The sequence below is a fragment of the Schistocerca serialis genome, chromosome 8 (assembly GCF_023864345.2).
Source record: "Schistocerca serialis cubense isolate TAMUIC-IGC-003099 chromosome 8, iqSchSeri2.2, whole genome shotgun sequence".
In the NCBI taxonomy this organism is placed as follows: domain Eukaryota; kingdom Metazoa; phylum Arthropoda; class Insecta; order Orthoptera; family Acrididae; genus Schistocerca; species Schistocerca serialis.
Window position 1 is genome coordinate 425,609,889 of NC_064645.1, and position 17,631 is coordinate 425,627,519.

At 44.9% G+C, this 17,631-nt stretch overlaps 1 protein-coding gene, 1 non-coding gene and 1 pseudogene across 2 annotated transcripts in view; 2 read left to right on the forward strand and 1 right to left on the reverse strand.

The window, feature by feature from the left end:
* LOC126417048 (transcription factor AP-2-beta) overlaps nucleotides 1-17,631 on the reverse strand; it is a 354,829-nt gene that overhangs the window by 284,976 nt on the left and 52,222 nt on the right. Inside the window, exon 3 of the mRNA XM_050084939.1 lies at nucleotides 16,468-16,623. Within this exon, the coding sequence (XP_049940896.1) occupies nucleotides 16,468-16,623 (156 nt within the window). The remainder of the gene's footprint in view (nucleotides 1-16,467; nucleotides 16,624-17,631) is intronic.
* Nucleotides 338-455, forward strand: LOC126417340 (5S ribosomal RNA; annotated as a pseudogene).
* Trnas-cga (transfer RNA serine (anticodon CGA)) lies at nucleotides 17,533-17,607 on the forward strand. Its single transcript has one exon. It is a non-coding gene; the product is annotated as a tRNA-Ser (tRNA).

Below are 17,631 nucleotides of genomic sequence, written 5' to 3' on the forward strand. Positions count from 1 at the left end.
TTTTTGTGGATGACGATGCGCCATGCCACCGTGGCACAGTTGTTCGCAACTCGCTTGGAGAGCATTCTGGACAATTCGAGCGAATGATTTGTCACACAGATCGCTCGAAATTATCACATCAAAGTCTTATGGGACGTAATTGAGAGGTCAGTTCGTGCACAAAATATTGGACGCCTATAGAGGCAGCATAGCTCAATATTTCTGCAAGGGACTTCCAGTGATTATTTGAGTCCATGCCACGCCAGGTTGCTGCATTACATCGGCAGAAAGGAGCTCCGACACGATAGGTAAGAGGTATCCCGAGACTTCTGTCACCTCACTGTATTGCGGAAATTAGGCCAACGGCCTTGCCACTGTGGTAACACCTGTTCCCGTCAGATCGCCGAAGTTAAGCGCTGTCGGGCTGGGCTAGCACTTGGATGGGTGACCATCCGGTCTGCCGAGCGCTGTTGGCAAGTGGAGTGCACTCAGCCCTTGTGAGGCAAACTGAGGAGCTACTTGATTGAGAAGTAGCGGCTCCGCTCTCGGAAACTGACATAGCCCGGGAGAGCGGTGTGCTGACCTCATGCTTCTCCATATGCGCACCCAGTGACGCCTGTGGGCTGAGGACGACACGGCGGCCGGTAGGTACCTTTCGGCCTTGGTGGCCTGTTCGGGAGGAGTTTAGTTTTTTCTTTATTCTATTACGGAAGAGGCACGTGTTCGGACTCAACGAGGATTAGGGTGCGAGGTATCAGGGCATTGGTGGCGCTCGGGGAACAACTCAGTTGTGCTCTTTCCACAGTACCCATCGTGTCTGAAGTCAGTTTATGTTAATGACGGAATTCCTCTGAGGACTGACTGCTGCTTCTTCTGAAAGTGAATCAAGTTTTTTAAATACTGCGCCACTTCGTACAGCCAAAACGTCGTTTTGTATTGAACAATACTGTGTACATGACTTAATGTACGAATTTATTTATTACTTAAAAACATGATACATGCGAAATACCATCAAACTTCAAGCAGAATGTAATAAATCTAATTCCAAAGATGGCAGGTGGAGACAGCTTTGGAATATTACAGAACTGTCAGTTTAATAAGTCATGGTTGCAATACACCGTCACGAATTATTTGCAGACGAAAGGAACAACTGATAGTACAGCCCTCGGGCAGAATGTGTTTTAGTCTTGGAATAAATGCAGCAGCCCGCGAGGCAATAATGAACCTACGACATGTCTTAGAAGATACGTCAAAGAAAGACAAACCTACATTTACAGCATTTGTTAATTTAGAGAAGACTTTTGACATTGTTGACTAGAATAAAGTCTTGAAAATTCTGAGGCTAGCAAAAGACGAATAAAGACTGCAATTATACCAGGACAAGTAAAGGAAGCAGTAGTTAAGGAGTGAGACAGGCTTGAAGGCTGTTTACCATGCTGTTTAATCAGTACACTGAGCAGACAGTAAAGGAAACCAAGGAGAAATTGGGAAAGAGGACACATGATCAGAGAGAAGAAATAAAAATTCGGAGATTTGCTGATGACATTGTAATTCAGTATGAGACAAGAAAGGATTTGGAAGATCAGGTGAACGGACTGGATAGTGTCTTGAAAAGAACAATAAGATGACTAACAACAACAGTGAAAAAAAAAGCAATGGAATCTAGTCGAATTATATCAGATGATGCTAAGGAATTGGATTAGAGTATAAGACATTAAAAATAGTAGATGCGATGTGGTCTTCGGGCACAAAAGTAAGTGACAGAGAGCGATGTAGAGATGATATAAAATGCAAGCTGATGACAGCAAGGAAAGCGTTTCTGGGGGAGAGAAATTTGTCAACATCGAATATATATTTCAGTGTTAGATCTATTCTGAAGGCAGTTGTCTTAAGCGTAGTACTTGGTTTTATGTTTCACTTTTCTCGACAACATAGATCATAAACAAAATAAATTGTTAATATTATTTAGTTACTTTTGGCGCGCGGAAGATATATAATTTTTATCTGCTACAAACTGTCGGCAAATGGACAGACGCAGATAGTTTCATAAATTTTCGTACTCGGGTTCCCACGTAATCGGACTTATTTAGTTTCATAATCCAAACAAGGTCTTTTACTCAAATATGTCGACCCAAATATTATGCCACTTTTACAGCCCCGTTTTGGAGAAGTGGTAACTTTACCTGACGAAAGCAATGTAAACGTCCTGGACAGTTTTAACGTAAAAGGATTTGTCATTAAAAGGGGAATTATCTTACAGGTCAATCAGGGGGCACATAGGCAGGGGGCTTTTGACCGAAACGGCAAAGGGGCTCGAAAACAGCTGTAAGAGTGGTGGAACCTTCAACACACTAAAAAAAATGGCCTTGTAATTCTTTCAAGGCCACAACGAATTCTTCAGACCTCGTGTTTTCATTAATGGCTTTAAGTTTATGGAACTGGACAGTGTTTGTCGGAATGTTTCCCTTCCGTAATGCGATTTTCTTTTCAAATACATTCGCACCAAATTAGAGAGACGTTGTTTCTAACCTTACAATGTCTTCGTGTGGGCAGTGAGCAGTAAGAGTATATAAAAGTCTCCAATCCATTCTGGATGTTCTAATTATTTCCTTCACAAATTCAATGATAGCGAGTTTTAAATCGAATAATCGTTCCAGCAATGCCCCTTGATTTAACCAACGCACTTCGGTAATATATAATGTCTCCATGCTCTTCGTTCAGTTCCTTCGAAAACTGTTTCAACTGACAGTGTAATAATGCTTTTGACTTTACATATTTTACTTTTCGTACCACCAGTTTCTTCAGTGCGGCATGCCTGCAAATTTAGCGCAAAGCGTTCCTTGAAGACCAATTAATCTCGTCTGTCGACAGTTGTAATTTTCTATTCTTTCATTGTGAACTAAATCTTTAACTTCTTTCCGTGTGGTATTGTGACATCGTTTCATAGAATATTTGCAGTGCCCATTGCTTATGCGACTGTATAATATATACTGGGAAAACTCATCCCTCTCTTCTGTCATTCCCATTCACTTACAGAGGGCCGGCCGGAGTGGCCGTGCGGCTCTAGACGCTACAGTCTGGAACCTGGCGACCGCTACGGTCGCAGGTTCGAATCCTGCCTCCGGCATGGATGTGTGTGATGTCCTTAGGTTAGTTAGGTTTAATTTGTTCTAATTTCTAGGCAACTGATGACCTCAGAAGCTAAGTCGCTTAGTGCTCAGAGCCATTTGAACCATTTAGCCACTTAGAGAGGCTTGTGACGATACATCGCTAGACTGCCTCTTTTTGAGCAAACATCCACTGGACCTACGAACGATCTTCATACCACAAACAACGAAGAGTAGACAGTGCTGACACCACGGTCCTGCCGAACTGAAGAGAATTGTGGCAGCAGAAAATGTCACACCGCAGTACTAAACGAAATGTCGCGCTGTACCGAGTATTTACGAAAAGAAACGAAGCAGGCCGAGTCATGGCCCGCAAGCAGCCTAAACACCTCGCTCTGGCACGCTGTGGCCTGCCCTCCTATAGAAGATTGATGAAGTTGTGTGTACATCGGATAACTAATGAAGAGGCACTAAATCGAACTGGGAAGTAAAGTAATTAATGGCACAACTTGACTAAAATAAGGGATCGGTTGCTAGAACACATCCTGAGACCTCAAGGGAACGTCAGCTTGAGAACTTCAACTTGGTAATGGAGGAAACCGCAGAGTGAGACTATAGTAAGCGGGTTCCTGTGTGTAGGTATAATCTGCTGTACTTACGCAGAGACGCGTGCACAGAACGGACTACCGTGGAGAGCTGCATTGAAGTGAAAACCACAACAACAACAACATTATAGACTTGTTTTGGGTACAGCGACAATCAGATCCAAAACTTAGAACTTACGAGCCACAATTCAGTGTCAGTTGCAATAAAATGTAATAAATAAAGAAGTACATTAAGCGACATACATGGTATTATTGCCAAAAAAATGCATTATGAACGCAGGTTCATTCGAGAAATTTGTATACCTCATTAATAAAAAGTAGACGAATATTGTCGTGTATGGCAAGTATTTGCAAAGTGTTTAAACTCCTGGTTTGGCTGTTTGTGTTTATAAAGAGGAAATCAGAGGATAAACAAGGAGTAAGGGACGGGGGAGAGGGAAGGGGGTGATGTAGCCTTAGGTGAAGGCTTAAAAGTGATGATTGAAGAGTGGAAATGGAAAACTTTCTAAGTGCCATTTTTTCACATAAGGCGTTCGGTGTTCTGTTGAATGCCCCTAGAATTGATTTAAATGCCAAACTATGAAGAAAACCTTTCAGACATGCTTTAGTACAAGGAGCTTCGTCTTTGTCCCAAACTGCTCTTCCCTCTAGAGATCCAAAATTTAAAAGATAAGAGAAGTGGTTTTTGTTGACTACAGTTACACTACTCAAAAATTTGACGCTGTACATCTATATTTATATTATTACAAATAGAACGTGGTGCCTCAGTATTAAACTCACTCGGAACAAATCCTTTCTTCCTGTTAATTTACTGAGACAATGTCCGTGTCCAAAATACAAACTTATTGTTTCAAAGAAGAAAGCAGCAACCAACCACTATCGATAATGCTATTTATTTACACAAATAGCGCCGTTACCGGTTTCGAACCGACAGGTTCATCTTCAGACGGCTGTAGCCAACAACTAATGTAAACAACAACAAATTATACTACTATATAAAGACGAGTCGTAGTTTAAAATTGCTACCAAAAATCTCTAAAAGTACTTGATCGATTCACTTCAGAACATTCGGACGGACACAGGCTATATGTTTTTCAACTATATATAAAATATAAATATGTATTTAATATGTAAAGGGGAAACGTTGTTACCAAAAGCCTCAAAAAGTTCTTGACCAATTTACTTTAAATTTTTACACGATGCTCTAATAAACTTCGGATGGAACAGACTTGATATTTTTTAAATTTATATAATATGGTGAGGCGATGGACAAAGATGAGGAGGAGGGGGGGGGGGGAGATGGATAAAGAGAGCGAGGAGAAAGAGAATAGGACGTATGTCCAGTTACCATAGGCCTACATGTTTAACAGGTGAGAAGTATTATCGGGTTTGCTAGCGTAATATAAAGGTGAAGAGCCTTCCGAAGGTGAATCTGTTGTCTCGAAACCGTAACGGCGCTATTTGTGTAAATAAACAGCATTATTAACAGTGGGTGGTTGCAAGAATGAAGTTGTAAAAAATGTCTTATTTGCACTTAAGTGCTTATTGGTTTCCTGGCACGGCACTTAAAACGTCCTTAATAAAGTTTTAATTTTCTTACTTGTATCATTATTCTTTTGTGATGATCTGGTTATTCTGCGGTATCAGATTACCCTCTCAATTTTTTGTATACAAATCAGTTATGTACAAACAGAGATACATTGTTTTTATTCATTCTGTTGACAAATGTCAGATTTCGCACTCTTCAGTTGTCGATCGACTTTTCCCAACCAAGCACGCGGCTTAGAGCACGCGAAATGCAAATGGTAATCTACTACTCATTAATCTTCGTTTGCTCCATTATACCAAATTGGGTTTCGTAGAATTATGTGGATGACTTGCATCAATACGTAACGACAAAAACTGCTACTGCATGTTGTGCAGTCTAATGACGCCTTGTGTCACACCCTCGCATTAGCTCAAGGTTGCAAATTTTCCTCTGTGGAAGAAACAGAGCTTGTTCCTTTCTTTATCAATATCCAACCGCCAGGCTGCCACAGAATGGCCTTAAAAACTGCCACCAACGGCAGCATCGTAAATATCCGCTGCACGACTGGGCCCCCAGCTCCCGAAGTGTGCCCCTGTTCTCATAGGCAGGTTGCTATGTAACTATATTTAATTCCCCGCTTTTTTCGTAAGTAAAAGATTGGTTGCTACTAATCGCACTGGACCTAATCGATTTATACAGAAAGAAGCCCTTTGTTCTTCGTAATCTAAATTTTCGAGTAATAAAAGTGGGTTATGATATAACAGCAAAAATTTTCGGCTACGTCTACTTGAACTTACTCGTCAACCGTTTCACTGTTTTTTACAGTACTTTATCAGCTTTGTTCCTGTGATTCGATAGGTCGCATTCGGTTTGTCTTGAATAAATACACTTGCTGTAGCTGGGATTTACAGTCATAAAAAACTTTTTGAAGGACATCATCTTTACGCAAGTGACTGTTACAAGTTTTTATTACACGCTATTGCAATTACGGCCTTAGGCCATTATCAAGTGATATTACGGCTTTAAGCCATGTCAACGTAACGTAAGCTGACACAACGACATACAAATGTGTCGTTGTAGCCTATCCAGATTACGGTTTATCGTATCGCGACATTGCTGCTTGCTTTGGTCGAGATCCAATGACTGTTGGCAAAATATGGAATCGGTGGGTTCAGGAGAGTAATAAGGAACGCCATGCTGTATCCCAACGGCCTCGTCTCACTAGCAGTCGAGATGACAGGCACCTTATCCGCATTGCTGTAACGGATCGTGCAGCCACGTCTCGATCCCTGAGTCAACAGATGGGGACGTTTGCAAGACAACAACCATCTGCACGACCAGTTCCGCGACGTTTGCAGCAGCATGGACTATCAGCTCGGAGACCATGGCTGCAGTTACCTTTGACGCTGCATCACAGACAGGAGCGCCTGCGATGGTGTACTCAACGACGAACCTGGATGCATGAATGGCAAAATGTCATTTTTTCGGATGAATCCAGGTTCTGCTTACAACATCATTATGGTCGCATACATGTTTGGCGACATCGCGGTGTACGCACATTGGAAGCGTGTATTCGTCATCGCCATAATGGCATATCACCCGGCGTGATGGTATGGGGTGCCTTTGGTTACATGTCTCGATCACCTCTTGTTCGCATTCACGGCACTTTGTACAGTCGACGTTACATTTCAGATGTGTTACAAGCCGTGGCTCTACCCTTCATTCGATCCCTGCGAAACCCTACATTTCAGCAGGATAATGCACGACCGCATGTTGCAGGTCCTGTACGGGCCTTTCTGGATACAGAAAATGTCCGACTGCTACCCTGACCAGCACATTCTCCAGATCTCTCACTAACTGAAAACGTTTGGTCAATGGTGGCCGAGCAACTGGCTCGTCACAATATGCCAGTCACTACTCTTGATGAACTGTGGTATTGTGTTGAAGCTGCATGGGAAGCTGTCCCTGTACACGCCATCCAAGCTCTGTTTGACTCAATGCCCAGGCGTATCTAGGCCGTTATTACGGCCAGAGGTGGTTGTACTGAGTACTGATTTCTCAGGATCTATGCACCCAAATTGCGTGAAAATGCAATCACATGTCAGTTCTAGTATAATGTATTTGTCCAATGAATACCCGTTTATCATCTGCATTTCTTCTTGGTGTAGCAATTTTAATGGCCAGTAGTGTAGTTACTGGCTGTCCGCTGGAGACGGTTGCTGGCTCTCGTAGGACCTGTAGTGTCACGTGCTGTGACGTACGCGCCGCGGCCTGCCTGTCTCGTGGGCCTCGCCATTAGAAGAAGCATCGTACTTCCCAGCTCGGGTAGACTTCTCTCTGTCTCTCTCTCTCTCTCTCCCTCTCTCTCTCTCTCTCTCTCTCTCACCGCCCCAGCCCCCCCCCCCCCCCCCCCCCACATCCTCAGCGACACGGACCATGACGCGTGGCGGAGTGTCCGCGCAAGAAGCGCATGTTTCGGCGCAGAAATATCGGCCCCGCCGTAACGTGTAATTTTGCAGCGAGTCCGAGGAAAATGAGCGCGCCCGAGTGTGCCGTGGTACGAATCGTGGTGGCAAATCAGGTCCCGCTAGCCGCGGAACCAAAGTCGGCGGCCGTCCGCGCTCGGAAAATTGGGGCGTGGCTGCGAGCCGAGCCAGCCCGCGGGCGGCCCGTCTTCTCTCTGTCCGTCCTGCCTTGTTCTGTTTCCGCTGACCCGACCTCCTTCCCCATCCCATACCACAGGTCATTACTCTGCTGTGCAGTCCAGATCCTTACTTGCCAGTGTGGCGTAACTGCATGGCGTGTGTTTATTACCGAGCGTTCTTCAAAGCTGGCACAACACAGCATGTGCCGGGGTTTTAACCTTCATGCGCTCGCGCTAGAAATAGTCACGCGAGCGCTCGTGCGGGCGGTCGGCCGACCGCCCGTGTGTTTTCATCAATCACTTGAGCTTTTCCGTTTTTAAAGGTCATATTTCCATAAAATATCGACATAGGATATCTCACACAATATTGCAAACACATTTGTAATCAAAATTATTTGATTAACAATAAAATGTACAATGCAATACAAAAAGGAAGCCAAATACCCAAATGAAATATAAGAACATTTTTTTAATTGTAATGGTTTGGGACTATATAACGTAATACAAAAAGACTAGAATTTTTCACTGTCTTAACTCGTCACAAGAAGAGCTAATTTTGCTTTGAAAAAAGAATTTTTGATTGAAAACATTACAAAAATTTTTGTCAGATGAAAAATGCTGATCAGTCTGTATCCATTTCATTTTCGTTTTGAGGCTGACAACAATTATTGCACGTAACTGTCGTGGTTGAATGTCTTCCACATTCACCGCATTCTCGCTTTGTTTTTATAATCTTTTTTGAGTCACACAAATAACATATTCCTCTCCTTGTAGGGATTGATACAGCTGGATAAACTACGTCACTCTCTCTGTAATTTTCCAAAAATACTACCAAATCTTTTGGTAAATGCTTCAATTTAGTTCTTTCTTTCAGGTTTTCGCTCATCAGTTCCAAAGATAACGGATGTAAGAATTGTCTTCTCGTTTTTTCTTTCATATTACCTGTGTTGAATTGAAAAATGCGTAACGAATTTATTCCTGCCAAGTCAAGTAAGCGGAAAAATATACATGCAGGCCACCTTTGTGTTCTTCTTGATGTTGAAATTCTGGAGCACATGCACATTCACTAGAGAATTGGAAGAGTCTATAAAATTGAGGAATTATAGGTTTTTTTTTTTTTATTTTTGGGCGCACGACAGCAAGGTCTTCAGCGAATTATAGGGGAATTACAAAAAGAAATACTTACATTCCGAAGTAGACGAGTAGAACAAAGTCTCGTAAGCGCTCGCAAGGCGGTAACTGACCGTTTTTGTAAGTGCCGTAAGCGCTTGCAAGGCGGTAAACTGACCGGCGAACGTTTTCGGACCTATTTGAACTTGTCCTGAGAGGCAGAGAGGTACGACTTGGACGAACTTTGAGCAGCATCTGTCGGAAAAAGGTGCAGCTAGAGAATACATGTCCCTCCCGCCGCCTCGTTACCTTTGTGGAGTAAGTATGACGCGAAATTGTAAAAATGCGGTCACTTCACCGCCCGCGCGAGCGCGTGAAGTTTAAATTAGAACCAGCAACCTTTTCGGATCCGCACGCATAGCGATAAGCATCTACCGCAGGACGACTTGTCTGGCCTAGTGGTAATAAGTTATATAAACACACCTTTTTTGTGAGTGTTGACACTGTATCAGAATCTCTACAGTAGTTCCTGAGATTAGCCTTCAGATACAGACAGAAAAACATGGCTAGGAACTTCATAACAGGTATAGTTGTACACTGCCTGACAAAAGAAGTGAAGCACACAGAAGCGGAAAGAGCGAATGATATGACACTTCACGCTCTGAGAGAGTGTGTGATGTTGTTCGAGTGATTATAATATCGAGTTAAATTTGCAAAGAATGTGGCAGTACTGTGGGGCACACAGACTTAAAACTGGCAAAAACTGGGTCTTATTCGGATATCCAGAATCACACACTAACATAGTGAGTGAGGTGAATATAGGAATGGCTGGGGAAATACCTGCCGACTATATAATAACTCCCAACTGCTTTGACAAGCCCTACAACATAATAATTGGAAGTAGGGAGCAGTGGGAAAAAACAGTTCGACACCGTACGGAGGACACCGTTCGGTTCACCGATGGGTCGAAAACAGACCAAGGCAGGGGTGTACGGGGTTCAGCCAAGACTGGACAGCATCATGTCGCTAGGAAAAGTAGCCTCTGTATTCCAAGCTGAAATTACTGCAGTCAGGCCATGTGTGGAGTAGAATATGCCTAGGTGCTACAATGACCGTAGCATCTACATCTATTGAGACAGCCATGCAGCCCTGAAATCATTGGCAGCTCCTACAACAAGAGCTAAGGTTGTTGCAGATTTCCACAGGGCTCTGGTATAGCTAGGGGGAAGCAATAGGGTAAACCTAGTGTGGGTCCCTGGCCACTCAGGGATCTGTGCCAATGAACAAGCCAGTAGATTGGCTAGGATGGGGGCAACAACTCCATTTATTGGACCGGAACCTGTCCTGACAATCACCAAAGCTATGATAAAATTGTAACTACGGAAATGGCTTAGGAAACAGCACGTAGGATATTTTACCAAGGCCCATAAACAAAAACATGGTAAGGTAATGATGCCAAAGTCATGTTTTAACAAAAGCTCTGTAAGCCTGGGACTGAACAGGAAAGAGATCAAACTCATGACTGGACTGATGACCGGCCATGGGAAATTCAAAAAACACCTACACACAATGGGTATAACGGAAAAGGACCCTAAATGTAGGATCTGTGATAAGGGTGAAGAAACTGCATCACACCTGATCTTCGAATGCAAGGCATTGGAGAGTAAAAGATACAGAATCTTCGGGACAACTAGACCTGAAGAAATTGTGTCTAACAAAGAACTGGTAGAGCGACTCCTTGCACTATTTAAGGGCACTGGTTGGCTTTACTAGATATACAGGGAGCGATACCGCACAATGAACCTAGTTTCGGTGCGGGCAGTGGCGGGTCAGACCTAAGCTGTTTTAGCTTCCCTGTTAAAATCAATCAATGAATCAATCAACCAGCCCAATTATCACTTTCACGTACCACTTCCTCTGGTCTCGTTGGATTCGGCTGGGAAAGATATCGTAAAGGTGTTGTACCCCTTCCTGAGGCAAACTGGGCTCAACTATTGTGAATGGCACTTGGCGTCCGGATAGTAGCACTATGATGGAGTTTAAGTCCAAGATGGTCCCACACATGTTCTGTCGAGGACACATCTGGAGAAATTGCTGGCCAGGAGCGTAGTTCAGACTCGTGCAGAGTGTTTGTAAGGACATGTGCCATATGTGGACGAGCGTTATCCTGTTGAAAAGATCACCACTATGCTGCCGCTTGAGAGGTAACACCTGAGGAAGCAGAATGTTCGCAACGTACTGTTCCGCCATGAGTTCCCTCAGTCACTACCATTTGTGACCTGAAGTCATACCCGATGAGTCCCCACACGATGAGACCATGAGTAACACTGCCGCGCGGGGTAGCCGCGCGTCCTAGGGCGCCTTGTCACGGTCCATGCGGCTCCCCCCGTTGGAGGTTCGAGTCCTCCCTCGGGCATGGATGTTTGTGTGTGTTGTTCATAGCGTAAGTTAGTTTAAGTTAGGTTAAGTATAAGTTAGGTAAGCTTAGCGACTGATGACCTAAGTAGTTTGGTCCCATAAAACCTTACCACAAATTTACCAGTAACACAGCGTGCCTCTCCAAAACATTGGAAGACGACGGTCATCCAGGATAGTGCAGACCCGCGGTTTCTTGCTGAGCACAGTGTGACGATTTTTATCAGCAGTCCTTGTTTTCGCCCACTGCGCTTCTCCAAACGCAGCCGGTTCAGTTGTGGCGTTACCAACGCATGGGACGGTAATTCCCTAGCCCGACCACTGAGCGAGGTGGTGCAGTAATTAGCACACTGGACTCACGTTCGGGAGGACAACGGCTTAAACCCACCTCTGGCCATCGTGATTCATGTTTTCCGTAATTTCCCTAAATCGCTTCGGGCGAGTGCAGGGATGGTTACTTTGAAAGGGTATGGCCGACTTTCTTCTCCCCTAATCCGATGGGACCGATGACCTCGATGTTTGTTCCTCTCCCCCAAATCAACCAACCAACCAACTAACCTAGTCCGACCGCTGCTAGATTTCGAGTAACGGTGCGGGATGATACAGAATGTCGCAAGGAGTTCGTTATTTGTTCTCGGATGGCAGACACAGATGTGTTTGTGCACAGTATGGCGACCCTCCCTTATGGAGGCCAGACGAGGTCGACTGGAACACTGTCGACGAGTATGCCTGCCCCCACGTCCCATGCAGCCCAGCATCGGGCTACCGTCACATCTCAGCGCCCCACAAATCTGGATATCGGTCGATTCGACCAGCCGGCCAAATGGAGACCCACAATGAGGCCCCTGTCACTGTACGTGGCAGCTTCACAGCGATCGCTCGACATCAGACTTACGCACTGGTGTCCTTTCTACCTGTCACAGAGAATTGCGACACTAATCGTTCATATACCCGCCGATGGTAAGTACATGCGCGAAGTAACGTTGACATCGGACCATGTATTCCGGGTGCTTAACTCTTTTCTGTTGGGAATTTCAGATAAACAGGTGGAGGTAATACAGAGCCCTAAAGGTGCCTTGCTAATATTCACGACGCTGAAGTCAGAAGCAAAATGATTCAATCAGTCAATTATAACCATTAACACCACCACCACCACCATCACCACCACCACCATCACCACCACCACCATCACAGTCATCATGATCATCGGCGTCAAGCCCAAGAAATCTGCAAGATGTCGCCTCTTCTCATAGTTCCTGATCCAAAGGTGCTGTATGGCAATCTGTGGCAACTCCTCATAGAAGATTCCTTCTTATTCTTGGACTCTATTCGTACTTCATGAGCTGCTCGCTCAATCTGTATATTTTAAAGCTGGCGACCTCTCTCTAAATAGGATACTTTTGTTTAATGGACGATGATTTCAGTTGAAGCAGGGAACGCTCTTCTGTCTTTAATGCTTTGGTTTCCGTTGCTGTTGATTATTATTCAGGATATAAGCAGTGGCTGGACTTCGAACCCTGGACCCATGACGTTTTGATTATTAAGGGACGCTGCCGTTAGACGATGAGTGATCTTACAATTAATGCTCCTATCTTTTAAAATGAGCTGAACTGCATTCGTAGAGTTTCTTCCAAGAAATAGTTTCTGTTGGTAATCCGCAAGGAAGGAATATTGCATTTAATGTCCCATCGGCATCGAGGTCATTAGAGAGGGATCACAAACTCGGATTGTGCCTAGGATGGGGAACGAAATCGGCCGTGCGCTTTCAAAGCAACCACCCCAGCATTTGCCTGCAGCGATTTAGGAAAATCACTGAAAACCTAAATCTGGATGGCCCTCCCGAATTGGTAATCTGTTTAGGCTTTCCAGCATAGTATTTTTTTCATTTCCCAAATAATACGAGTACGTTCCTGTTGTATGGCAATCAACAGCTTCTCTAGTTTTCAGCAGAGAGAGACAGCACTCCTCTACGTTGTACCGCTACGAGCTTACAGCCTCGTAGATGGTTGCACCAAGAGGCTGCATCAGGGCGGTGGTACCTTTTGTGCGCGCCCGCGCTGATGTCATCCCAGAAAGTAATTACTGGTCATATTAATTACCGGTCGCACTCTGCTGAGAGGTGCTCGCCGGTAGCTCGGCTGCTGGAATTAACCGTCATCGAGTAGAGGGGGGCTGGGGGCGGGGGGCGGGGGCTCAGCAAAAGGCGTCCTGCGAGCCTCGAAGTCCTGGTGGCGCGGTCGGAATTTATATAACATGGACACCATGAAAGCTGGATGTGTTCGGCAACAGGGTCACCAAACGTTTTCGGGAGGCTGTTCGCATACCGCAATAATTATGGTGGTTATTATGGTGTTAGTTATGGTGCTGGTGATGGTGGACGGGTAGTGGTAACGATGGTACGAAAATACGTTCATTTTGGTCCAAAATCGAGGAAGTAATCGACTCGTGTGCTGAATCATTTCGTATCATTATGGGAAAAAAGTCTAGGATTCTGTGGCAGACAAGGATCAAGAATACTAATAGGCTCACCACCGTAGGTCGGCTTCAGCCGACGGTAACCAGAGAGACTTCTACTGGAGGAGATAATTTTGTCAACACATTTCAGCCTACAAGCGCACCCTTCTCGCCAGACTAAGCTTGAGTTCTGGCTTAAATCCCAGGCCGCATTGCCTCTTCGGGAGCTAATGACACTGTTGTTAGTAATGCGTCAGAGGGGAATGTCAAGTTCAAAGGCCCCCTGGGTCTTGGTACTCGAGAGAATGCTATGTACCGACACTAAGTCTCACCTTGAGACTTTATGTTACTATCGATGACAGTACGGTGCTTTGTGACACAATCGCCTGTGACAGTTCCACCACTCTCCCTTTAAATTTCATTTCGTTACTCATTTGGAGACATAAAAGTCATTGGCTTTAATCACCCATTCATTCACGATAAACTACTGATTAATCATTTTTGTAATTAATTACTCAACTTATTTTGCCAAATCTCGCCCTCCTATTCGGATAGTGGTAATCTGTTATGTCGTATTTGGTTAGACGCCAGTTTCTCAAATCGGATGGTTCTAATGGCTCTAAGCATTATGGGACTTAAAATCTGAGGTTATCAGTTCCCTAGATTTAGAACTACTTCAACCTAACTAACCTAAGGACATCACACACATCCATGCCCGAGGCAGGATTCGAATCTGCGACCGTAGCAACCGCGTGGTTCCGGACTGAAGCGAGTAGAACCGCTCGGTCACAGCGGCCGGGACCAGTTCCTCTGTGAGTGAATGTGTACGTAGTATGGGAATTTTCAAATAAATTTTCAAAAACATGCCGGAATAGTTTGTAGCATACCGCTAGATGTAGTTCTTAGGGTTTCGTACCTGAATCGATAAAAACGGAACCTTTACAGGATAACTTTGTAGTGTGCCTGTCTGTCTCTGTCTATCTTCACGACTTTTAAGAACCCTTTTTCTCAAGAACGGGTCCATGTATCAAGCTGAAAGTCATCAAAGATAGTAGGTTCAGTGGGCCTTTGGCCATGTAAAAAATTTAAGCTTCTACATCAGTGCAGTCAAAAGATGCGATGATTTACGTCACATATTTAGATACGTGGATAGCTAGCTGAAGTTTGTGTTGGAAGAGAGTTAGGTCATACATTAATTTCGTTTGTTTCCGTCAGATCTGAAAATGGTGTTTTTGTGAGACTTGTCCTTTATTGACATCGAGCTATATAGCTGTTTCAAGTGTGGAAGGTCCGGGGCACGGACGAAAGGAGCGTTTCGGTATGCGTGTTGTAGAGCTGATGAGTAAGTATCGATATATCGATAAATTCTCCTAAACGTATCGGTGCATATCGGCGACACTTTTTCACAGATACATCGGTATTGAAATGACAATCGCGTGTCCCGACAGTTTTATTTAATACTATATTTTTTCGCAATTGTAGATAATTATTGAAGTTGTTCTTTTAAAACTGTAGTAGAAGATAATTTTACTTTCACTGTGTGGAGGAGTCTTACTACTTGAGCTTTCATCACATTCAGTCTTTCTCTTTGAATGTGTGAAGCAAGAATGGATGGCACAAAGAAGAAGTCCGATTTCCCTGGCGGAGTCGTGGTGTGAATAGAATAACAGGGCATCCCATGTGAAGAAATAGCAATCAATTTTTAACGCTGCAAGTTTGCTATTTCTTCACATCGACATTCTTCAAAAACAGTTGCTGAAACTGATGAACGAAAATCTAAATGACAAGACTGGTCTTTGTGGTGGGCGGAGACGTGTGAGGGGAAATTCTGACGTAATCGGCGTTCGGCGCTATCAACAGAAATTGCAAAGTTTAACTTCACCGAGCAATTTTGACGCCGCTAGATCGCTGGCGTTTTCAAAACTGTCAAAGCAGGGAAGCGGACATAAAGTGTTCGAGACAAATCCGATACGTGACGAAACTGAACGACGGACCCACCGGACTCCTTTTATTGTGCAACTTACATGCAGTTACCGCTGTTAGCAGAGTGGTTATCGCCAAGCGTGAACGTGCATCGTTTTCCTTTCATTTCCTTCTCTGAGGGGGATAAGCAGGCTGCTAGCTTGTTGATACACAGAATATATTATAATAAATCAATACTTAAATATACAGCTCTAAAACGTGCAGAATATTTACTGTGTGCTGCCGATATTTTTTTTGTCTTGTACGTCGATATTTCTTAGTCGATATATCGGTACCCCTCTTCGATTCAAAGACGGTCGATGATGATACTTTTTATATCGATTTATCGGATTCTCGATTTTTTTAAAAAAATATCAACAGTCCTAGTGTGTTGTGCACGTTCGACGGGGCCGGGGGGAGCGTTTGTTATTTAGGGAGAGAAAGTAATATTTTAATAGGTGGGTTGTAACCCCCTGTTTCTAAGGGACACTATAATTGCATAATAACCGTGCTGTTGAGAGTCCGGACGCCAAATAATTAAGAAGGCGGCAGCTTGTTGGATGACGGACGTGTCTGTCGTCCCCACGGCAGCTGCGAGCCTCACATAGCAGCAGGTGAGCTGAGCTTAGAGTAGAGTAGAGTTGTAGCTGGCTGCCGGCTTACCTGCGGGTCGTCGACGGCGGAGAGTCCTCCGTGCAGCACCAGGGGGTCCTGGCCGTCGAGCCCCGGGTGCGACTGGATGAGCACGTCGGGCCGCCGCACGCCGTAGTCGCGGGCCGCGCGGTTCGACTCGTACGGGAACGACGCGTGCATGTTGGTCTGCAACAGGGGGCGGGCGCGCCGCCAATCACTACCTGCTGTTGCCGCTGCCGGAGCTGCTAGCTGTGTTGCGCCAGGCTGTGCCTTCGAGTAGGTGACGTCTTACAGGTCGACAATGATTGTTTTTTTTGCGGTTTCACTTCATCCATCATTGGTAGTTTCACGAACCTCCCATATGTTACCATTGACAATCTTAGGTCACAAAGGAATTACAGACATAGACTGGAGTGGGCGTCGATTTAAATCAATGATGAAAGTTGAAAATTTACAGTGCACCGGGATTCGAACCAGGGTCTCCAGCTGATAATTTCGAGGGGTGAAACTTCTTGGCACATTAAAACTGTGTGCCGGACCGAGACTCGAACTCGGAACCTTTGCCTTTCGCAGGCACGTGCTCTGCCAACTGAGCTACCCAAGCACGACTCACGACCCGGCCTCGCAGCTTCAATTCTGTCAGTACCTCGTCTCTTACCTTCCAAACTTCAAATGGTTCAAATGGCTCTAAGCATTATGGGACTTAACATCTGAGGTCATCAGTCCCCTAGACTTAGAACTACCTAAACCTAAGGACATCACACACATCCATGCCCGAGGCAGGATTCGAACCTGCGACGGTAGCAGCCGCATGGTTTCGGACTGAAGCGCCTAGAACCGCTAGGCCACCGCGGCCGACTTCCAAACTTCACAGAAGCTCTTCTGCCAGGAAGTTTCATATCAGCGCACACTCTGCAGCAGAGTAAAAATCTCAGTCTGGAAACATCGCCCAGGCTGTGGCTAAGCCATGTCTCCGCAATATCCTTTCTTCCAGGAGTGCTAGTTCCGCAAGGTTCGAAGAAGAGCTTCTGTGAAATTTGGAAGGTAGGAGACGATACTGGCAGAATTGAAGCTCTGAGGACGGGTCGTGAGTCGTGCTTGGGTAGCTCAGTTGGTAGAGCACTTGCCCGCGAAAGGCAAAGGTCCCGAGTTCGAGTCTCGGTCCGGCATACAGTTTCAATCTGCCAGGAAGTT